The 25,202-nt window shown below is 37.2% G+C and overlaps 1 protein-coding gene across 7 annotated transcripts in view; it reads left to right on the top strand.

The window, feature by feature from the left end:
- Window positions 1-25,202, top strand: part of PRDM2 (PR/SET domain 2) — a gene marked incomplete at its 3' end in the record, with an annotated part of 120,018 nt that overhangs the window by 45,826 nt on the left and 48,990 nt on the right. For 3 of the 7 annotated variants that reach the window (XM_084651387.1, XM_084651388.1, XM_084651391.1), the window contains one exon: window positions 7,478-7,604. In XM_084651387.1, the coding sequence (XP_084507513.1) occupies window positions 7,478-7,604 (127 nt within the window). Of the gene's footprint in view, window positions 1-6,951; window positions 7,605-25,202 lie in introns of those variants that run through there. The other 4 variants (XM_084651386.1, XM_084651385.1, XM_084651390.1 and 1 more) reach the window with 3 other exon arrangements.

Below are 25,202 nucleotides of genomic sequence, written 5' to 3'. Positions count from 1 at the left end.
TTCCAAATAAAGGCAATATAGCTTCATGTTCACCTAATCTTGTCATCACTGTTCTCGTTTATCTAATATCTCATTTTAATATATGAAGTGTCCTTTGTCTATGGACTATATTCTGTTCATTCATGAGAATTGATTCAATGCTAGTGAGTCTTACTCTGCCAGTAGTCATCCCAACTTGTCCACATAGTCAGTAAGCAGCATTTCCCAAGCAAGGTGTCACAAACAACATAGATTGTACCGGCTATCAGTGTGGAAAACTGTCTCGGATCTGTGCTATCATACATGATCTGTGTGCTGTGATCAGTTTGAAAGCGTGATTGGAAGATCCACGAGAAAAATTGTAGCTGCTCTTGCATTTTCCTAGCTCCAAACTTCTCAGTCAACCTTGCCAAATATAGAAGGATTTTGCAAAAGAAATCAGCATCTTAACCGATGATGATGATGAGAATAATTAACCATTGGAACAATTTACCAAGGGTCCTGGTGGATTCTCCATCACTGATAATTTAAAATCAAGACTCGATTTTTTTCTAAAAGTTATCCTCCAGGAATTATTTTTGGGAAGTTCTGTGGCCTGTTGTTACACGGAGATCAGATTAGATTATCACAATGGTCTTTTCTGGTCTTGGAATCGATGAATCTATCCAGATTTTGAAAATTTGTTTGTGTTGCATTCTTGCAAATTTACTGCACAACAAGATCTGTTCATTGAGGGGAGAAAATATCTTGCAAAAAGACCACTGACAACATAGCCATTCTCCATCCACTGAGCAGGATTTTGTCAAAGATGTACTTAATACAAATTTTAAATATAGATGTATGGTTTGCTTTTAGGACTTCCCAATAAATGGGAATAACAGATTATGATGTAAGGTTCAGTTTACATGGCTGCCTCCCTTACTGGCAAATTAATAAGTAAACCTACCTTGCCAGCTTTACAGTTGTTCCCAATCACATCTGAAAGCATTTGTTTCAACAGCTTTTGCTTTTCCTGTTCATATATCCTCTTGAGAAGTAGGACAAGGGGCAAACTCCAGTCTTCCTAATCTTAGTTTATACTAGAAGCTAAGCAGTTTTTAGTACTGTTACAACTGTCAACATTGGGTCAGTTTCCTAGTATAGATTAGGCTTTGGAGAGTCACTTAGCACAGATTTCGATGTACGCAAGTTAGTAATTTTCCTTGTAACTTTTTAAAGAATATTTGAATTAATCTGATTTTTGTTTTGTTTTGTTTGGTAATGAAGCTTGTCTGATCCACAACATTACAAGATCTAGTATTTTGCAGAATTTTATTAATTATCCAAAATGATTAAATCCATGGTAATTAGCCTGCACAATTATAAGAGCCAGATTCCCGAAGTTACATTACTGCAAAGAAAAGCAAGCAAATTTAGCTGCAGAAAGACTTTGAGAACATAGTCTCCTATAGAAAAGCATTTCTAACTTTTTGGAACCTTAGAGCCATATTACTGCACTAAATTATTTAAAACATATATTCAAAAAGTAATGTTACTTGTCTATCTCCTTGAATGCAAAGCTTGTTTTTCACATCATTTAGTGTGCCTGAAATTGCTTCCTTCTTAATGTGCCCTGATCTCTCTTAGGTACAGTTCACCCCTACTCTGATGCATGACCATTTTTTTTTAAAGTAACGTAATAAATACGTAAAACAAGAACACGGAGCTGTATAATGTCCTTGATAAAATGCTCTTTAAAATTAATTCCCGTTCCTTTTTGTTTAATGTTTCCTCCCATGCTGTACCCCCTGTGTTCAGTTGTCATTCTTTTTAATGTCTGATTTAAATTGCAAGCTCTTGGGGGCAGGGACTTTTGTCCTCGTATCTAAAGTGGCAGGTACCACTGGTTCTATGAATTTATTCAGAGAGCTGAAATACTCTCAATGTTAGATGGTGTAGTCTTGCAGTTAACATGGGTTTTTGAACATTTGGAATGGTGCTGCTCTCCTCGTCTAGAAATTTTGCACAATATGTTTTTGTTTGTATATATTAACCTTTCACAACGATCATGCAGATTTTACTGGAGTAGGGACACAATTTACTCACTTGCCCCTTGTCACAACAATTGATGATAATTAATAAAACTAAGGAGATTCCTCTTGGAAGTAAAAAAAAAGAAGAAGAAATCTACCCCACAAAAGAAGAATTTTGCAGTGATGGTGTGTACATAATGTCCTCTATTTTATTGTTTGGCATTCAAACTAGTACTGCATACCTAATTAAAATACTGCTCCCACCTAATTTTTTCCAAGTTTAAGTTTTGTCATGGCTTTGTGGATTTTTAGTCTGTGACTCAAAAAGCCTAATTTCAAAATATTGGAGCACTGTAATATTTTTGAAAACCTCTAGGCCAAGATAAGCAAAGTCTTGTCTGTCTGAGCATGTTTAGTAGAGTAGGGCCTCAGAGCTATGTAGATCTTTCATTTTCTTCCCATTCTCTGTTATTAACTAATAGCAAAATTGCTCATTTGGGACTTTGTTATATTGAAGGTCTAGGTTTGAATATTAAAGTGAGAAAAAATGAATAACGCTGCCACCCTTTACAAGGTGGTGCTTTCAAGTTAGGAGGACTTTTGTAGGCTGCTTGGTGTACGTCTTTCCAGTGCGCACATGTAACTGGGGGCAGTTCACCCCTACTATTTAAACTTTTAATTGGTTTCTAAATCAGTCATTAAAAAAAAAACTTACTATTTTTTAATGAAAGGCTTTGGTTTAAAGTTCACATTAAAGTTCTTGGAAAAAGTATGTTCACACAATACAGTACTTAGCACTTTGTCTTCAAATACTAACTAATAATTTGTTCAAATACTAACTAATAATTTTCACTGCAAATTATTCAATTAGAAGAAATTTTCTATATCGGCTTGATTAAAAAGATGTGACCAACTTCAGGTGAAATTAATTTGTTTATGGAAGATCCCATTCTATCAAGTTACAGTACTGTATAAATAAAATCAGTGTAAGTACAAGACACACATAATAGCTCAAAGACTTGATTTGTAGTGCCACAAATGTAAACCAAATAATGGAATTTGATATTTTCAGGTGTAAACACTGCACACAAGCACAAACACCTCCATCCAAAAAAAGTGCTTCATTATTATTATAGTAGCACCATGCAAGCCACTGTATAAACACATAATAAGAGATGTTCCTGTCCTGAAGAATTTACAACCTAATTAGACAAGATAGACAAATGCTGGAAAATGACTTATGTTGTTTCTCATCCTCCCAGTTCCAGAGTGCAAATCCAGAACTGTTAAAGAAACACAAAACAAATAAGTACACTTAGGTCACACTGTACAGTAAATGTACAACAGAAGGATTATTCTACAATTGATATGTATACCTATCTACAATTGATATGTATATAATACTTTGGGGGTGAAAGCAGTTTTGTTTTCATCTACTGCAGTGGTTTTCAACCTGTAGTCCGTGGATCTCTGGGAGTCCGCAGACTATTTCTAAGATATCCAAAGGGGTCCACACCTCAATTTGAAAATTTTTAGGGGTCTGCACATGAAAAAAGGTTGAAAACCACTGATCTAGTGCCTTCAGCTAAGAAGAGAGAACACCACAGGGTAGGCGGAATGTACCACAGACAATGCACCACAACCTTAACTCTGTCCCACTAAGGATGCCATACTTTACTTCATACTTTTACTAAACTGTTTCCTCCCAACACTACTACACTGAACATCCAATCTAATAGCTTTGGGAGAAGGTAGTTGGTAATGAGATGGGTTGTGTTGAGGGGGTCAGAATTCAGGTTTCAATGTGTGGTCCTTAGTGTTATGGTAGTTGTAGTAATGATTAAGGTTTGTGCCTCTGTGTGGAGGAATAGAGGTATGTATTGTTCAGTGGCTTAACTTTTCATTTCCTTGTTTTTATGTGTTGGTCATGTATGTTGTGTGTTGTAACCATTTACTGCTCTTATGAAGAACTTACAAACAACAAAGTTCTTTGTGTATTTATGTTCAACACATGACCTTCAAAGTTTGGAAGATCCTGTACATTATAATAACCAGCACTACCACTATAATGTACATATTATTGAATTATGCATTACCTTTAAGATACAATATTAATGTTTGTAACTTTTTAAAAATGTGGTTGTAGACAGAATTTAAGGGGGTGGCTCAGGTAGGTAAATTTTAGATTTTTGATATTTTTTTTACTGAAAACTCTTCCACGGGAAGGTTCTCTGTTTCTAGGTATAGTTGTATGCTTACTCTACATCAAAATCAAGTGATCGTGGATTTCCTCAAAGTAGAGCTGTTGCTTTAATTAGTATTGCTAACATAGGAGCTGTTCTATTGCACGAGCTTGGACTGAAGGGTTTGGAAGGACAGGGTCAGAAGACTTTATTTAGACATTGATTTAGCAACTCAAACACTACACTCAGCAAATTAAAAGGGAAAAACAACCAACCATGGAACTGAGAAGTTGCATGCTTAACACAGCACTGAATTCCCCCATTTCTCTTTGTTGTCAACCCATTCTAGTTTTAGATTGGAGCAGGACCCGGGCCTTCATTCTTGGTTGTATGGCACTATCACACTGACACTGTGCAAATAAATAATTTACCCAACACTTATTCCATCAGGACTCCCAAACTGCAAATGGAAACCAAAATCTTAGGCCTTGCTTATATTAAAAGTTACACTTGTTTAACCGTATTTTAAATCCGTTTAAACGTGTGTAAATTTCTCTGTAGACACAAATTGATTTAAACCTAGCATATATTGATTTAGGTTAATCTGGTTAGCATTGGCCTTATATTTTATGTATGTGAACATATCAAGTATAATGGTCAGTGCAATTTTACACTTGGATTCTCTGAAACAAACCTTTTCACTTTCCTTATTGTGAGGATTAATTGAAAAATGTTTGCTTTGGAATTTAGCAAATCAGGAGAAAATGGCTCTGATAGTCAAATGATAAACACTTTTAACAACAAAGTATATAGTTTTAAAAAGTACTGTACATGTTTTCTTTTCCTAAAAATTATGCAATACTTAGTTAATATGGTATCCATTAGATAACACTTAATGTAAATATTATTGAAATATATCTAATTTATAAAGTAAAGTTAATCCCCTTATACCAAAAGCTTGAAACTTTCTATATTGTAACAGTATTTATGTCAGTAGACTTTTCCAGTAATGAATGCTAAGCTGTGCATGTCACATCTTGTAATGAAGAGGTTCTGTTTATAAGTACTCAAAACAAACTTAATTACCATTTTTTTCCAAACTAACTTTCAAAAACAGTAAGATGTAAAGAATTTTGGCTTGATCCAACTCCTATTGAAGTCAGTTTGGTGTAGGCCTTTTGTTCGCAAAAATTTCCACAGAACCATCATAACACATGAATCAGTTCAGCAGGATAGGGGACCATGAGTAACTCATAGGTTGGCAGTAGAGGAGAATAGGGAGCTCTGCATAAACAATGGTCTTTAGGAAAAATTTATGACATTTTTAATGCTATGAACTGACTTACATTTCCTTTGCAAAGAAAACTTCTAGATACCCGTAAAAAAAAAAAAAAAAAAGGTAAAATTGATTGTTTCTAGGTGTCCTTCCGTCCCCACACCCTCACCCCAAAGCACGAGGGATTGCACAAGCCCCAGAAGCTAGATCTGATCATGGTAAAGATGGTTATAATGTAGATGCCAGGAACCTTGCATCTCTTGAGTTCTTCCAGCATATGAGGGTAAAATAGGTTTGTTTTTTTTCCCTTCTTTGGCTCAGGTGAAACTTAAAATAAGAAGTTGAGATCCCCGTTGCTCTAACCTAATTACTTTAAAATTATAAACTATTTCTGGCACCATATTATTCTTCAGCCACTGAAAAGGGTAGTTGCAGTCACAAGGAAGAAAGGCATTTGTATCTAGGGCCAATGGATTTTATTCCCACACTTGAGTAGAATTGTTCCGAATGGAGAAATGTTTGGGAGATTATTTGAAAAATATTAGGTACAGAAGTATTTCCCCCTTTTACTCTGCTCAAGTTGGGAAAATCTTTAAGGGGATTCACTAAAAAGTGTATGATCCTGATGATGCTATTTAAGACCACATAAAATTACCTGTAAAATTATCAATTCTGGTTTTGAGCAGCATGGTAATGGCACTGGGACATCAGAGTAGTAATCGCAATGACCTGTGTTTAGTTCAATTTCTTGTTCCTTTCCTTTCCTTTTTTTCTTTTTGAGTTTCTGTGTTGCATAAAGACTTAGAAATAAGTATGGAATGGCACACAATTCTCTTATTATTGGGCTTAATTCAGGGGGACTCCAGAAACATGTAGTAATTGCCTTTCATTTTCCTCTCTTCCTCTTTCTCTGTCGTAAACTTTTCCAGTCAATGTATTCCTGAAATTAAGTTCCAAACTGTCACCTTCAATAGATGGCTGTTTCTATATGGGTTTCTACTATATGTAGACATTTCTTACTCTTTTTTTGTTGTATTACAGACAAGACTGTCTTGTTTGTGTAATGTAAATAGTTGCAGTTAAATCTACTAAAATGAAGTAAACATTTTAAAATGACAGTATATAGTTAAAGATATCTGTTAGAGATTGTATATCCTGAGTTTAGAAACTGCATTTTTTAAAGACATATATGTAACATATAGATGCAGATCAAACTTAAAAATGTAAGCACAATTACTCCTCAGTAAAATTTTGCTCAGCTTAACCTGAACTTTCGCATACCTTTTCAAAATTTGTTTTTATAAAAAAACAGTAGATTGGGGAGAAATAATCTAGAAACAGTGTCATCATTTCCCCCTGCTAGGGGGAAAATGAGTTAACAGGCTTCCTCCATCCTGTATCTGAATTTAACATCTTCTATGACCTACTTTCTCTGCCCTACCTTCCTTTTTAATAACAGAGCCAGCTTTTAAAATCATCTTCAAATCAAAACTGCAGCATTTTCCGCATAAACTGAGCTCATAACAGGGTGGGCGATTAGAGATCACTGTTTGCCGTGTCAGGTTTAAAGGAAGCGTGATGAAGCTGTAGCTCAGGAAAGCTTTATGCTCAAAGAAATGCGTTGGCCTCTAAGGGGCCCCAAGTCCTCCCGTTCCTTCTGCGTTTGCCAAACAAGTGCAGTCGCTTTAAACGTCGATTCCCCCTGGAAAGCCTGTTCTCAGCCAGGAGCCAGTGCCCTGGGGTTGGACGCCTGCAGTCCTCCTCCCAGCAGGGGGCGCTCGGTGCAAGCCGTTCCCCTGCTCTCGGCGGCGCCGCCGCCGCTGCCCCGGCCCAGCCGGGAAGGGTTAAAGAGTTCTTCCGGTTTGGTCCGTCCGGCCGTGAGGCAATCGGCGCTCGGCGCAGAGCACAGCTGTTTGCCGTCCCCGCGGCGAGCTCCACGCCCTCTGGCCCTGAGCCTGCTCCGCGGCCTTGCGCGAACAACCCTCCCGCTGATTGGCGTTGCCTTTCTCTCTCTGCCGCCCCCCCAGCCAATTGAGCCCGGCGACGAGCTGCTGGTCTGGTACAATGGGGAAGACAACCCAGAGATAGCAGCTGCTATTGAGGAAGAGCGAGCCACCCACCGGAGCAAGAAGAACTCCCCGAAAGCCAAGAAAGGTAAGCGCTGCCTCCCCCCCCCGCCGCCCCCCCCGCCGCAGCCCGGCCGGAGCTCGCCCCAGATCGAAATGGAAACGCGCGCCGGGGGCCTGGAGTGAAACTTGCAAACTTTGGCCGATCCCCCCCCCCCCTTTCCCCTCCCCCCAGCCTGCTCGATCAGTAGCCACCGCCGGACTTCGCAGCCAGGAGCAAGTGTGTCCGGGTGACCTTTTCCAGACTCCGCCGCCTGCTCGGCGAAGCCGCTCTGAGTTAAAGGGACCCGTCCCCGCGTCCCGTCCCCTCCCGCGAAGTCACCCGGGCGTGCCCGCACTCTCGCCTTTTGAAAGTCGTGCCGGAATTCTTGGCTACTTTTTGTTGCGTTTGTGGCTTTCTAGCGCTGAACATAGACAATAGGAAACGCGCAGGAAGGGGCGGAATCGTGGATTGGCGATGGGAATATTCACGTTTTAACTTTGTCCTAATTAAAAAAAAAAAATTTAAAAGTTGAGGAAAATGTTGTGATTTTTAGAAATAGATAACAACTGGGTTGTGGGTTTGTTTTTTTTTACGCCTAGGTATTTTTATGATTTGCAAGGTGGTATATTGAATAGCAATACTTCCCATTTGCAGCTTTTGGTGGCTAGCTGACATTTTAGAATGGATTAAGGTAAATTGCAGGCCTCACTAGATGAATTCAGACAGATGATGAGAAGAGCACTGTAAGAAGAGCAGTAGTTGTACACTTACAAGTAGGCTTGTAAGAAGAGCAGTAGTTAACTTAAAGCCCACAGTTTTAAGTTGAGTTCTTAATCTGCTTCTGAGCTCCACTGACGTTCAGGTGGTGATACATTCAATGTTACCAAATACTATCCTAACATTTTCATTTCCTTGGTGTGTTAACATCATTATAAGAACATAAGATGCGTTCGCACCACAACTCTTAAGACTCGGTCAGTATTTTTTTTTTTAAATGTAAGTTCTTTCCATGTGAGTGGGGTTGCTGTTAACTTTCTGCGTGCATATAATTTTATCATGCAAAGTGTCTACCGAGCAATAGTTTTCTTTTACAAATTATAAAAAGCTGTTCAGCAGTAGACGTGAAAAATGCAGATGTTGATTCACAAGTTTTAACTTTTAGGACAGTAGCAATTTTGTGGCTTATGACAACGTGCAGCCTGAAAATATGAATGATTGCTTTTGGCTAATTTTTTGAAGAGTTTAGGATAGGCGGAGAATAATTTTGGGGGGCATAGGGATTATTTAATTTATAAGTAGGATATACTGAATATGTCTTAATTTTTCCATACATCATTTAATAAAGATGTCAAAATTGTTGACTTTAATGTGCCTCTAGGAGAGCCAGGTTGATATGTGTGCCTGTATTTAGCTGGGTTTTTTATTCAATTATTTTAGGTCAAAATTGCATTTTTTAAGGGTGATGATACTCAGTTTAACAATGTTAAGGACTAAAGAAAAAGTAAATATATACAGGAATGTGCATGTGTGTTGCTGCTGTTTTTGTTTTAGGAATATATATTTTGTAAGATTCTTGAATGTGTTTCAAATGAACCAATAAAAAAAGGTAGTGAAATTTTGAAATGGAATCATACCTGTAATATCCTCTTTAAATACAAATTTATAACCTAGTCCTGCTTGTGCTGAAGTTGACTGTAAAGCTCATATTGGAAGCAGGAGCAGGGCTTTTGGAAAATGAAAATTTTTGTCCTTAATTCAAGTTTATTTTAGCATTGGGAGAAGCATTAAATGAATGTTGAGGTTGCAGTAAGTAACAAAAATCTAAAATTCAAACACTGATTTTTATTTTGATAGTGGTAAAACACCTCTTTAGCACATACTTAGCAAGAATTGTTTAAGTCCATTAAAGGCAGATTTATGCTTTTTAATAAATGTGCATTCGCCTGGTAAAATACAGTTTTGGTCTGCATGTTATTTACCCAATAGGCAATAACGGTAATCTCAGAGTTTTATTTATTATTTTTTTTAAATCACAAAAGCAAGGAGTGGAACATTTCCAAGATACTGAAATTGTATTAATGCAATTGTGGACAAATCTTCACCAACTAACCTCACAGTTCCTGAAATTGTTGTTACTTCCCAATACTAACAGTTTGGGATTATTAACTGTTCATGTCTGTACAAAATTTTAATTAGAAATAATCACATAGAGGACATTATCTCTATTTTGTATATTTAAAAACCTCTGATCCCAGGCTCTAGGCACTTAACAAATTAACAGAACCACAATCTATCGAAAAACCAAAATTAAAAAAAAAAAGTAACTGTTTCTAAAAGGTTATTTGTGTGTGGAATTATACTCTTTGGTCACTAGGTAAAAGTAGAACAAATTCATCACAAAGAATTGCCAACCATTAAGGCTTCATAATCCATGCTTTAAGTGATATAGCACATCCACATCTAGATGCATGGTGGGTAGCTCCCTGAAAACATCTGCTCAATATGTAGTAACAGTCGAAAAAAAGCTAACAATGTTCAGAACCATTAGGAAAGGGAAAGGTGATAAAACAGAAAATACCATAATGCCACTTTATAAATCCATGGTACGCTCACACCTTGAATACTGTGTGCAGTTTTGGTTGCCTCCTCTAAAAAAAAAAAAAAAATTGCATTAAAATTGGAAAAGGTATAGAGAAGGGCAATGAAAATGATTAGGGGTATGGAACAGCTTCCATATGGGAAGATATTAAAATGACTGGGATTGTTCAACTTAGAAAAGGGATGGCTAAGGGGGGGATATGATAAAGGTCCTTAAATTTTGAGTGCTCTGGAGAAAAAGAAAAGGTGTATGTTGTTTACCCCCCCCCCCCGCCCACCCCAAGAACTAAGGGTGACCCAATGAAATTCATAAGCAGCTTTAAAATAAACAAAAAAAAAAAAAGTACTTTGCACAGTCATAGTGCACAGTCCACCTGTGGAACTCATCGCCATGGGATGATGTGAAGGCCAAAAGTATAATTAGGTTCAAAAAAGAATTAGATAAGCTCATGGAGGATAGGTCCATCAATGGCTATTAGCCAAAATGATCCGGGATGCAACCCCAACCTCTGGGTGTTCGTAACCCTCTGACTGTCAGAAGCTGGGAGTGGACAACAGAGGATAGATCACTCGAAATTGCCCTGCTCTGTTCATTCCCCCTGAAGCAGCTGACACTGCAACTGTCAGAAGACAGGATATTAGGTGAGAGAGACCATTGTCTGTCCCACTAGAGTCATTTTTGTGGTCGGTGTGCTGTACTTTCCATCCTTTTTGTGCTCAACCGTGAGTTCTATTCCTTGTTCTGTTTGTTTTTGTTTAACAAATTTTGTTGGAATAATTTTAAAGGAGGAAAAAGGTGTGCACAATGTGTTACATCAGTATTTGTAATAATGTGTTGCTATTCAAGCTAACTTACATGTAAGTAATACAGTATTTTTGGCTTTCTTTGGGAGCAACAGCCATAGTACGGTTGCAAAATGGTTTCCAGTATTACCGCCTGTCTTTTTTCTCTCTCTGTCTCTCTCTCGCACTCACCCTCCCCCTTTCTGGAAATTGTATGTCGTGTCTGAAATTATTCAAGCTTGATCTCAGCCCAGAAGTTGAACTTTTATGGAAAAGTTAGGAAGTTACAACCCGTCATTTGTGAATTCAGCAATGATGGAAAAAGAAGAGTAACTTTCCCTTTTGAAAAAATGCTACCCCCAGTTGTTTAAAAGATACTGTATTACTTGACTGTAGTTGGTAGAAATGGAAACCGAAATGTCAGATAATTTTATACGTTAATTCCTACTTTACCAAAGCTGCGGTTTGATTCCTCAGGAGAGTTGTGAAATTTGAATGATCATTAGAAACCTGACCAGGATAGTTAACTGCACTTGATGTTCTGTATTCTGAGCTACAGAGTTTATCACCTTCATAGATCTTAAATATAGCAATAACTCTTTAGGAAATATAAAAGCATATAGTTTAAACGGCTATGAATGAGTTAGTAAATATGCCTTTTTTTTTTTTTTACAAAAGAGACATTTTGACTGTTTAAAATGTAAACAAAAAAAATACTATAAACTGTCTTTATTTTTTATCAGTATCTTTTTATTCAGCTCGCTAAATACATTTTTACAACACGTATTTGCATGTTTGTATTCAATTAAACAACTATCCCCTTGAGTTTTAACCAGTGTAATGCATTTAGTGGGCAAGAACTATTTTAACTAGTCATTGGATTTTGAACAATTTGCAATAAACAATTAATTGTCTTTGGATTTTATTTAGCCAACTGATTATTTCAGAAGTGTGATTGTAATAGTTAGCTAACAAATTAATACCTTTTCCAAATTATCATAGAAACTCCATTGTGAATTTCCAAATAAACCCGCAGTCTCCTCTCAAACAAAGTCTGTTTCAACAGTGGTTTCTGTTAGTGTGAGGTTGGAATTATTCACTTTGTAAAATTCAGATGGCAATTAAGCATGGCAGGGAGAGGTTGAGATAGGTGCAAAGGATAATATTGAAATTATATATTCTCCACTGATTCTCTCTGGCCTCAGTTTGACCTCTGTTTCCAAGCAGTCATTGATGGTGGTATTATTATAATCCCTCTTAAAGGAAACACTGGAGGACCTCTGGTATTCCCCAATTTATCCTGATGTTTCCTGTTGCCTTTGCAACCATTTTGTTTATGCCTAGGCTATGCCTCACAGAATTCCATCTTCACTTTATATACTCTCTCAGCCTCTTTACCTATCACTTCTGATCATACAGCCCAGCTTCGGTATCTGCCTCCTTCTTAGAACTCCACTTCCGAAATGAGATACAAGAAGATGTAAACATGCAAACAGCTAGTGTCTGATTAACTTCTAGCTCTTCAGATTAAAATGCATGATTTACCATTTTTCTTAACACTTCATGTCAGCCTAGGAGTTGCTAGGAAGAGTTCCCGAAAAAAGAGTTCAGAATCAATTATTTCTTTATTCTTTATATATACTTGAAACTTTGCATGTAAAAAAGACAGTACGGATGTGGAGTGTGTATTCTAGGTTTGTGGGAAAATTCAGAGTAAATAAGTAAATAAGCAACTGAAAAATCTCTTTTGAGCTTTCTTAGGTGGCATCTAAAATTTTTCTCGGCATTTTCTCACCTAATGAAGCAGCAGCATCTTTGTGACATATAGGAAAACGTGAGAACTCTAGATTTGAAAGTGACAGCAGGTGGGACTGGGACAATTTACATGAGAAGATTGTTTCAGTGAGGCCACAGCATGCAGAAAAATTCTCTAAGAAGCATATGTTAAGCTGAATTCTGTAAATTCCAAACGTTCGTTAGAAAAAAGCTTAACTTTTTTTTATTTTTCTGTTGTGGTAATACAACCATCACAATTTTAAAGTGAGGTGTTTTTGACTTTCCTAACCCAGGATTGCAGAAAACTGTCTCAAGCCAAACAATGGCATTAACATAGGCTACTTCTTTGCATTTAATTTTTTAAGAAAGGTAAAAGTTTGCAACTACGTCAGGTAAGTAGGATAGTTGTTAATTACTCTATCTTCTCTTAGCTTATTTTCCCCCTCTACACAGCACACTTTAGGTGTATTAAAATTAATTAATAATACAAAAGTTGGAGCCCTTAGCTAAGGTCCAAGGACAGCATCTGCCCATTTCTAGATGCTGAGGGTGAGGGTTGGTTTCACATAAGGGCACTATCTCATTAAACAGAGGCAGCTCCCCATATTTTATACCAGTTTTGGGGTGTATGGGTAGGTTTAATCATCTAGACATTCAGTGTCTGATACATTATTCAGTTCCTGTATATAGGAGCATGGGGGGAGGTGAAGGTGTATGGGGTAAGTTTAAAAAAACGGTGTTATAGAAGGGAGAAGAAAGGAGAGATAAATATAAAGGAGGTGGCAGAGAAGTCAGTGCAAAGAAAAGGGTGAGAGAAGGAAAAAGTGATACACTGAAAATTGTGCAGGAAGAAATGCATCATGGTTTTTTAAAGAAAAGCAGAGAAACCTTGCTTGGCTACACTTCAGTTAAGATACCATACCAAAAGCAAGAGAGATGCAATCAGTTGCATTATAAAGTAGTGGTAAATAAAAAGTGGATTGACAATATACAATTAAATACAGTACGTAGCTGTTTTATTTCTTTAAATTACAGTAGGGTGGTTGGAGAGAGCATGCATATTTCACTCTTGTAACAAGCCATTTTTTTAGAATTCTGGGTAAATTTATCAAGCCCTTGATAAGACTAGAAGATGGATTTCATGCTTATGCTTTTTCTAATATTTATTTCAAATATTAGTGTGTGTGCGTGTGTGTATCTATTATTGGTTTGGTGGGTAAACCTCCTCTTATGGAACCAAGGGCTTTTAAGCTTTCATTATATTTCACACCTGCTTTCATAGTTCACCTTGTCTTTAGAAGTGTTTTTTCAGAACTAAGACTCTCTTAAAACTGGATGTTTAGGATTCACCACACTATCTAATGTAATCTACTGCATTGAGGTATTAGTTTTCCTTCATTTATCTGGAATATCTACAACCAGTGACCCTCTGAACCAAGAGGAGGAAAGATTGGTCCAGTTTAACCAAATAAAACTAGGGTTTCTCATTTACTGCTTTCATAGTTTCCCACATTCCCCTCCTGGGTAACTTTTTAACAGTTTGTTTTTCTTCTGCGTCTGTTTGTCCTGGTGGTGGTTCTCCCCATTCTGTGCTTCTGAGATGTATTTGTGTGTCTGCTGTGTTTCACTTAGTACTTCATCCAGACACCAAATCCCAGTGGTATAAACTCAGTTACAGTCTGGCATGAAAACTGTATGTGCCTCCTTCATTTCTCCCCTCTCTGCAGAGTCAGGATAGTAGATCAGAACAGAGTATGTGACTGCATTTTGGCAAGCTCAATATTTTCTTGCCGGAAGAAGTGAGTAGGATTTTGTGGTGATACTCTAGTTCCTGTCTGCATTACAAAATCAACCATGTCAGGTGACCCAGTGAAAACACATATTGTGGTATAGACAGGATCTGGTCATACTGTCAGATCATACCAACATCACTGTGGGGATAGTAGTAGTCTTATAACACAGTCCCAATGCTGCTAATAACAAATCCGTGTTAAAACTCTGCTACCATAAGTGGCTCTACCACAGTATAAATAATAAATGTTGATATCTAGCATAGTTCTGATCAGATTTCAGACAGCGCCTGAAAGGTACAGTGGTTCTCCTTAACGGATACTGTTCATTTTGGAGCCAGTGTGGATCTGGAGAGAGTAAATTAACAATTTAGATTAACTCTGATCAGTTATACTTAGTTATTATGGCATCTTTATTAAAGGCTGCAAATAAAGTTCAGTTTTATTCTCCTGTTTCAGAGACATTAAAGGAACACTTATTCTTCTCTTGGGTCTTTCACACAGAAACGGGGAGAAGTGGGGGGAAATGCAATTGCAATGCCACAAAAATTGGCAGAGGGATTAATTTTATTTTGTTTTTGTCTAAAAGTGGTCTGTATTTTAATTTTGGCATTGCTCCTTTAAGAGATGGTTTTCTCACATGGAACTTTATATAAAGAACTGTAGTACTCTGAGTAGAAGCTCTTGAGAATAATATGGTGTGTGTTTGTTAGAAATACTACATTTTTTTTCTTTAACTTCCCCTTTAGGATTAATAATAATAAACTTGTTAGGTAGGAAGGAATATCAACATCTCTTTGATCAGATTTTTTTCCCCATGAAGAAACTGTTTCAGAAATAGCTGTGTTTTGACCTCTTGCAGAAAAAAAAATTAAAGAAGGGTGAAATGACTTACCTAAAGGGGTGTGTTTGTTGGGACACCTTGCAATTTCCTGCTGATGTGAAATCAAAGTTTTCACAAGTCCTTTCGTTTTTGTTTTGTTCCAAATTATTTTCTCGTAGACCTTAGTCCATCCTGTGCTTTGCTGCACATTGTGCTACCCACATTTGCACTTTTTTTTAAGAGAACCACTTAAATATACAGTTTGAACTTGATGACACAATGCAGGCCTTGAATTACCATTTGAAGTTAAAAGAATAGTTTCATTTGAATAAAGGAGAATGTGACCTTGAAAACTGTACCATATTTGGTACATTTTTGTATTTAAAAAAATATTAACTCCAAAAACACTTTAAAGGAAGTGCTTAAAAACACTTTCTAAATATAAAATGAAATATATATTCCATGGTGAAGGACATATTAAATATAATTTATAAGTTGGGCTTTAAATAACTGTAACTTTGTTAGTGTTCAGCTTTTTGAATATTGCTTTATAGTGATGAGATCCCTACATGAAAAAACATTCTAGCTACGCAGTGTTGCCAATCAGCTGAAACTGGTTTGGGCCAGTGATTGAAAAACTTACTAGACACCTAGTAATTAAAAAGTTTAAACCTACTAGCCAGAGTCCCATACAAAAGATATGGAGGGAGGCCAGCAACAGGGTCCAGAGGTAATACCCTAATGAGAAGCTTCACTCCCACTCCTCTTCCCCAACTGATCTGAAGAGCGAAGGTGCTGTGGTATTCCTATTAGGGAGCTGCCTCTGGCCCTATTTGGAGATTGTATCTTTCATGTTAGCTTCTGTGTTGTACATATCCAATAAATTTGAGGTCACCAGGACTATGACACTTTTCTGTTTTTACCCCTTGATTGCCAGAGTTTTGCACGGGGGTGGGGGAGTTGCTACCTCATATTTCTCCCTCTCTCTCTACCCCCATCCTCCCCAGTAAATGCCTCCAGTTCCTGCCTCTGCTGCTGCTCTGAACTTTCCCAAGAGTGAAATTGACATGATTCATTCTAGCTTTCCTGCTGCCCACGGGGTTCAGCATAGCAGAAGATTGTGGCTCAGTTTTAGGAGTAAAAAACCATCTGTTTTTAAAAAAGTTTGCCTTGAATGATGTAAATATGTTCTCAAATTATGTAAACTGATTCCCTCAAAGATCCATGCTTCCAGGGATAAGCTCCCAGCAAGTGTGGGAACTCAGCAAGTTCTGGTAACTTTGCTATATATTTCATTTAGAAAAAAAATTGAAAGTTTTTGCTTTAGAGAGATTATTACAGTTTCATGTGAACACTGGAAACCTTGTGTACTCTTTGACTAATTCAGTATCATGCTAACTTCAAAAGCCTTATCTACTGCATGTATATAAAGTTTCTCTGAAAATTTCCAAAACGCCTACCACAATTTAATTTCACACTTAGTAACAATGGGAGCACTACTGTCGACCTGATGCCACTGACTGTCTTACCTTACTCACATCAGGACTATGTGGTGCTTAAAATGGAAATGGCTGTCTGCAGCTTTGTCTATAAAGTCAGTGCTAACGTCCCCACTCTTGACACCACTAGTGGAGCTGAACTGGTGGTAGCAACGGAAGAGCCATGTGTAAACTCCCCATCCTGCTCACGTGGGCTGTTTTATTTCATCTAAGTAACCAAAGCAGATTATGGGGTCTCGCAGCAAGCATCCACTTTAATTTAATATCAACAGAATTGTTGACAGCACACATTATTTTCGTAAATACAAAGAAGTAGGGCATACCAGCAGAGTTGAGGCACTGTAGGTTGAGTTCTGTCAGGTATACATATTTGTATAAGCTATATTCCTTTTTTTTTTTACACTTAGTCCATCTTACATCAAGTTAAGATGTGAATCTAATATAGGCAGTAAATTGTTCTATTTCTCTTAATTCTTTTATTCTGGTCAAACACATTACTGTAGACTGTATTTGTTTTTCCGACTATACCAATAAAGTTCTAAACTGAAGTCACAACATTTCTGAACACATTGTCTAGTGATGTACACAGCTATGGGTCCCATATTGAAAACAACTTACACACAAATCACAAACAGCTCTCCAAGATTAATGAATTTCACTTGCATCTAACCTGGGCTGAATTTGAATCAGGGACATGGAAGTTGCGGGGGAGAGGGGCAGTATTTCAATACCAATTTTTAGCTGATTTTTCATTACTTTGATGGTGAGCCATAAGGATGTGAACTACATGTTCATAAGCAGCCACTAAAAATCAGCTTCGTGCAGCAAGGTTTCATTGTATGAAGGTCTTCCCATACTTGGTTAGAGCATTTCTTTCCAGCTCATGGAAAAACTATTTAGACCTTTGCTAATGTAAGACATTTAAAAATAGGGTGCAACTGATTTAGGAAACAGCTTTCAGTGGGTTTTGAAATTGCGTTCAGACATGTGGAATGGCAGAGCAGCCTGCTAATTTTTATTTCTGCAGGGTCGTTTCATAGAAATTGCCTTGCCGGGTCAGACCAGAGGTTCACCTAATCCAGTATCCTGTCGCTGACACTGGCCTGTACCAGGTGCTTCAGAATAAGTTGTATAGTTGCGCAATAATATATGGGCAGGAAGAAGTGTCTTCCTAACCTCGAGAAAAGAAAAGGAGTACTTGTGGCACCTTAGAGACTAACCAATTTATTAGAGCATAAGCTTTCGTGAGCTACAGCTCACTTCATCAGATGAAGTTACCTCGAGAAGTTAGTGTTAGCTTTACGTGTCCCAAAGCATAAAGATTGTAGTCATCTCTAAAATTGTATTTTAACTACTGTAACTAAATGGTTTTTGTTCATATACTTTTCTAATCCTTATTTTAATCTCATTAAGCTTTTTGCCTCTATTGCAGCGTTGATTTCTAAGAGGTAGTTTGTTTAAAGTAATTCCTTCCATCTGTTTGGTTATTTTTTTATTTGTTGCCTGTTGATTTAATTGGATTTTTCCTGGCTCTTTTACTATGAGAGGTGAACAGGAGAGAGCGCATGATTGACTTTATATGGAGTCTTATTTATCTTCATCATGTCACATCTTATTCACCTCTTCTCCAAATCAACTAGTTGTAATCTTTTTAAATTCTCCTCATCTGGAAGTCTTGTCATGTATCTAATCATTTTAAGTGCCCATCTCTAGCCCGCTTCTATTTCTGCTGATCTTTTTGAAATGATTTGAGCAATAATATCCAAGATGAGGGCATATTATCAATTTATATAATGCTATATTTTCAATAGTATTCTTTGTTCCTTAATGCAATCCAACACCTTCCTTGCAATCTTTTGTTCATTGAGAATGTTTTCATTTAATATTTTCATAGTTCTTGATTTTTTTAAATTTTTTTTTTTTAACATTTCACTAAGGACTTGTCAGCATGCACAGTTGCAACATAATATGTGGAATTTTAAACTAGTTGATTAGATCAGTGCAAAAAATGACCTTTAAACCAGTTTATTAAATCAGGCAAAAACCTGCAGCTTGACTACTCCAGAGCTGCTTCAGCTCCGGGCTCCGCTCCAAAGCCCTGTTTGTAAGAGTTTGTTTGTGTATAGAATCCATCAGTGTGTGTGAATAGTTTGGACTGGTCCTTTCCATTGTCTGTCTTTGCTTTTATTTACATTTTGAATATTATTGATCATTGTGTATTTTGCCCAGTCAATAAGTTTTAATTAACCCTTTAAGTTTCTTATAATACCTCTAACCTTGATTATTTAACCTACATAATGTTGTCATTAACAGATTTTTCCACTTCATTGTCTACCTACTTTTCCAGGTAATAAATACATTAAATAACACTGATCCTAGTATGTATCTGTGGGGCATTGCACAATCACCTTACATATTAAAATGGACCATTTATGGCTAATTTTTCAAATGGCTAAATTTCTCAACTCTCTTGTTTATGCTTTCAGAGAATTCTAGTAGGATTGACAGGTGTAATTTTCCTTTTACAGAAATTATTCTGGTTGATGCCAACTATATTATTATATTCATTTAGATGTTATATAACTCAGTCGGTTTTGACCCAGTTTACCTGTTACTGAGAAAAGACTCAATGATCTTTAAAACTTTTGGCTGAGTGAATTAAGAATCTCCTATTGAGTGTCAGATATTCATTCCTTAATGTTCAAGTTTCAGCATCTAAATCTCTCTTCCCATACCGTTATTTCCCTTTGCTTGAGGAAAGGCAACCTCCGTTTGACCACCATTGCATCCGATGAAGTGAGCTGTAGCTCACGAAAGCTTATGCTCAGGTAAATTTGTTAGTCTCTATGGTGCCACAAGTACTCCTTTTCTTTTTGTGAATACAGACTAACACGGCTGCTACTCTGAAACATTGCATTTTAGCTATTCTTGGTGAGCTAGTCAAAACCACCTAAGTGGTTTAAGTCAAGGGAATTTTTCCTCTGAAATCACTTGGATGCTTTTGAAAACCCTACCCTCCGTGACTGCTTGCTAATAGGTAGGTAGTTTTTGTTAGGAATTGATTTAGTTATTAATTTTCTCTGCATAATGCTCCTCAGCAACATTGATAGAAGGTTAAGATGTATGCTTTTTAAAATTGAAGATAATGCTGTCATTTATTGTAGTGGCTGTATTGCAACTATTTTGTAAATATTCATATTTGACCCTTTACTATTCCTAAAGATTGACTGTAGAAAAGGCTATGAAAATAAATAAAAATATTGGTATACATGGACATTTACCAAAATGTTGCCAAGTTTCAGAGAGAGATTTTGAAAATTATAAACTTAAAATTTTTGAGCTTTAACCCCTTAAGGTTTTTATAAGATAAATAACTCTTTGACTGTCAGTAGAGACAGGCACCCTAACTCCCTTGGGGCCCTTTGAATATCCAGTCTTAATTACATGCAACTTCCGTTTGAATGAGATTTTTGCTTAAGAAAACATCCTGGCGTTCTGAAAGTGTTTTAAACCTAATAATGTTGTGAGGAGTTTCACATTCTGCCACTATTCCAAGTGCTGCAGAGTGAATATTTTTCCAAACCACTTCCATTCAGCCACACTATCAGAGGCTCGTTCACCTGCACATCCACCAATGTGATATATGCCATCATGTGCCAGCAATGCCCCTCTGCCATGTACATTGGTCAAACTGGACAGTCTCTACGTAAAAGAATAAATGGACACAAATCAGATGTCAAGAATTATAACATTCATAAACCAGTCGGAGAACACTTCAATCTCTTTGGTCACGCAATCACAGACATGAAGGTCGATATCTTAAAACAAAAAAACTTCAAATCCAGACTCCAGCGAGAAACTGCTGAATTGGAATTCATTTGCAAATTGGATACTATTAATTTAGGCTTAAATAGAGACTGGGAGTGGCTAAGTCATTATGCAAGGTAGCCTGTGTCCTCTTGTTTTTTCCTACCCCCCCCCCCCCCCCAGATGTTCTGGTTTAACTTGGATTTAAACTTGGAGAGTGGTCAGTTTGGATGAGCTATTACCAGCAGGAGAGTGAGTTTGTGTGTGTATGGGGGTGGGGGGGATGTGAGAAAACCTGGATTTGTGCAGGAAATAGCCCAACTTGATTGTCATGCACATTGTGTAAAGAGTTGTCACTTTGGATGGGCTATCACCAGCAGGAGAGTGAATTTGTGTGGGGGGGTGGAGGGTGAGAAAACCTGGATTTGTGCTGGAAATGGCCCACCTGATGATCACTTTAGATAAGCTATTACCAGCAGGACAGTGGGGTGGGAGGAGGTATTGTTTCATATTCTCTGTGTATATATAAAGTCTGCTGCAGTTTCCACGGTATGCATCCGATGAAGTGAGCTGTAGCTCACGAAAGCTTATGCTCAAATAAATTGGTTAGTCTCTAAGGTGCCACAAGTCCTCCTTTTCTTTTTCCATTGGAATAAGACATCTAAAGTAAGAGCTTAACTTTTGCTGTCAAGTAAATAAAATTGAGCTTTTTGTACCCATTTTACATAAGAATTACAAAGCAGTAATAGTACAAATGTTTTCTGAATCATAAATTTAAATACATGGTTTGTAAAGAAATGCTTAAATGGTGCAAATAAGTTACACATTATATTCACTCACTCTGGTTTAAAAAAAAAAGTAGCTTGTAAGAGAGGTATAAATCAGGATATAATATTGAAATTATACTCAGCCTTATAATAAAGCTTCACACTCAAATTCAGCCAATTTTAGGGTAAATAATTGACTGTCTAAATCACTTCATTATTAGCGATTTATTTCAAGTTGTTGTAAAGTAAAGGCGTTTCAACCCTTGTCAGGAGTTGCAAAAGTCAGGTGGACTTTGTTCTAAAACTTTATTAGTGGCGACCACATTCTTAGCTGTGGAATGTCAGTTTCCAAGTTCTCTGCTGTCCCAGATATCAGAAGGTTTTTCCTGTTCATTCTTTCATAAATAAAAATTTCCCTAAGTGCATTTTAGTGCAAATCATATTTTGTGTGTTCTTTTTAAAGCTATATTCCAAACCATCCAAAGAAGTGTGTATGCAAAAAGAGCCTTTATAATGATCAGAGGTTTAATTTGCTCAGAATAGGTTGCTGACTAAAGTGATTAACTGCCTGATAGACTATCGTTATGCTTATGCTCCCACTTGTCTAAATTTTAAATCTCTTTGGTGGAAAAATAGAAGAAATTGCTGTTCTTGATAGCAGTTTTGTGTTTAGTGACCTTTTCTTGGCTCAGTAAATAGTATATCCGGCTGTTTATTTTGTTCTCTTGTGATTTGATGCAAACTGTAACTTAACTTCTGTTGTTTGTTCTGTCAATCAATACACCAACTGTACTCCTCCTTCTGTTAGGCAAGAAAGGCACTGACTGAGCAATTGGAGCATTACAGCTATAGTTGTCCTTTGGATCTGCAACTCAGTAAGACTTTTGGCCTTATAAAGGCCTGAAATGTGTTCCTCTTGAAAAATGGTCATTGAGGCTGCTCTTGAAATGAATAGGAGTACTTGTGGCACTTTAGAGACTAACCAATTTATTTGAGCATGAGCTTTCGTGAGCTACAGCTCACTTCATCGGATGCATGCCGTGGAAACTGCAGCAGACTTTATTTATACACAGAGAATATGAAAAAATACCTCCTCCCACCCCACTGTCCTTACCAGCAGCTCATGGTCAAATAAATTGGTTAGTCTCTAAGGTGCCACAAGTACTCCTTTTCTTTTTGCGAATACAGACTAACACGGCTGTTACTCTGAAACCATCTTGAAATGAATGCGATTCTTGCCTTCATATAGAAAATTGAGGGAATCTTCTGGAACCCAGCAGTACTCCTTCATAAATGTGCAGGAGAACGTAAATGATTCCTTCATAGACCATATTGCACATTAAAATAATGGGGCCTACATAGTGTTTCGCTTGTTACCCTCCCCTTGAGTCTCTCTTGATCAAAAAAGATGAATTGTCACTTCAGAGTTGGAAGGAGATGACTGCAAGTTTAACAGATGCAGGAAGGAAGCAAAATTTTCATGCATGCAAATGCATACATAGCCTTAATCGTGACTGCCTAACAGCAGTTAAAGGTATATTTGAGCATTGTTAGATTGGAAAATTGCAGTTTATGTAGTATTAACTGAGCCTTTTCACTATGGCCTAAGTTTAAGAAAATATTGAAAGAGCCTTAGCAATTTTTTTTTTTTTGGTCCAGCTGTAGTTGTTGAAAAAAATCTTGTGCAGTATTTAACATTGTACACTGATATTTGTCTTCCATTACTCTGAGGCTTTATATGCCTCACGGAGGGCTGGAATAGACTGTTGCTTAATCTCCAGTTTTGCATCATCTCTGTTCAGAGGTTTTTAGAAAACGTAATGGTTTTCTTTGTGGCAAATTATAAAAACATGACTACACTTCATTTGACATACACTTCCATACACCTAATATGCTTATTTCAGCAGTGAGAATATATGCACTCTTGTCGTTTCTGTTACGTGGTGTCAAATTCTTAAATGCAGAGCAAAAGACCCAGGAGGAGAGTAAGCACTGTAAGTGGGAGGTGAATAAATAGCCCTTTTTGGCTTGAGCAACAGATGACAGCAGCATGTATGGTTATAAATTAGACTTGCATAATGAATCAAAACTAACCCCACAGTGTTCTGCAGTTTGTAGAATTTGCAGATACCAGTAAGGCAATGAGACTCATTGTGATGCAGAAATTATTGCTGATCATTCCATCCAGATTAGTTCCTTGAACTTCTGAGTGGGAACTTAAAGGTGTTGCACATCTGGCTGGAAATTTTTGGTAGTGTTACAGAAATAATTCTCATTGGTAAGCATACATACTGAATGGTTCTCTATTATCACCATCTTCCATGAAACATGAATTCTAACCTCCCCCAGTTTTTGTGAGCACTTTTAGTTACAGGTCTTGTGATTTCATTCTGCTTACAAACAAGGAAGAGGAAGAGAGGGTTTAATGGTAGGAAGCTAGCAATGTATAATGATAAGGTAGGTGAAAATGCAGAGAGAAATGTTCCATTGTGGTGGTGGTGGTAGAGAACATTTTTGACAAATGACATTTCCTGGATCCTGCGGGAATACCTAGGTAAAATAAAATAATTTAATATTGTAATAAAATGCCTAACAAAAAGGAAAACTTGAATAAATGTGAATTTAATGTGCAGTTTATTTAGCAACTCTGAGTATTTTTAATTTCATGCTCAGGGGGGCAATACCTGGGGGTTACAACACTTGTTGGCAATATTCTGTTTTCAACGTCTTGAAAGACTTTGGTCTCTCTCTCCCAGTGGTAAACAGCCGGTCCTATGACAACAGTCCCAATGCTCCAGCTAGATACAATGGCAGCCCTGTTCCTGGGTATTGCAGTCGTCGCACAACTGTGTTCTCCAAGTGAAGCCACAGCCCATGTTTGGGCAGAACCATTTGGATGGACTCCTTTGCATTTTCAGATTTCTATGCAGTCATGTCTTGGTGCACCAAGCCTTTAAAATCTCTGATTGGGGTGAAGGTGCAGGAAGGGGCCTTTCTTAGTGGCAGCAGCACCAGTAACGTTTACAGGAGGTACAGTAAGGACATGAGCTTTTGGGTCAGCCTTAACACTACTACAGCCTTAACATGCGATATCTTAATGCTGCCAGTACTGGAATTTGATATTTTTTTAAATAGAAATAGAAAAGACCAATAAAAGTTATCATATAATCTTATAACAGATTGGATAATGAATATCATAAAGCGAGTGGTTTTTAGTACAGTTCTTGGGTAAACTTTAAAATTTAAAATACTAGTCTATATAAGGCAAACGTTTCTAAACGGAATTGCTATCCAAATCATAGGTAGCTGAGAAGCACTACTACTTTTGAACAAATGGCATTTTAAGCACATTACATATGAGCTTTGTGGGGTGAGATCCTATGATGCAAACAGTGGCACCTAAAGTGCTTACTCTTTCTTAATATCTCAAAGCAGTGGCTGGTTGTGATGAAAAACATACCTACTTTAGAGAGTGGGGAAGAATGGACAAATAAAAAATTATTTGAATCAAAGTAATCGTTCATATTTGTTATATTTCAGATTTAGCTTCTAGAACACCACCCTTCTCCGTTTTTGTCACTGTATAGTAATGTGTTCCTAACTGTATTGCACATGAAGAGTGACAGACTGTATCGAGTGCAGTTATTTCTAGAAATCTCACTGAAGTAGTTATATTCCCAAAATCATTTGTTTGCTTTTAGTTTAATAGTAAGCTAAACAAAACCTAAAGGAATGTAACCAAAGAGAAAAATGCATTTCTTACATGGTTGCAGAGTGTATGTGTAATTAGCTATCAAGAG

The sequence above is a fragment of the Lepidochelys olivacea genome (genome assembly GCF_965140295.1).
Source record: "Lepidochelys olivacea isolate rLepOli2 genome assembly, chromosome: 18".
NCBI lineage: Eukaryota > Metazoa > Chordata > Testudines > Cheloniidae > Lepidochelys > Lepidochelys olivacea.
The sequence above is the reverse complement of the archived record's forward strand: the minus strand, read 5'-3'. Positions and strand labels throughout refer to the sequence as shown.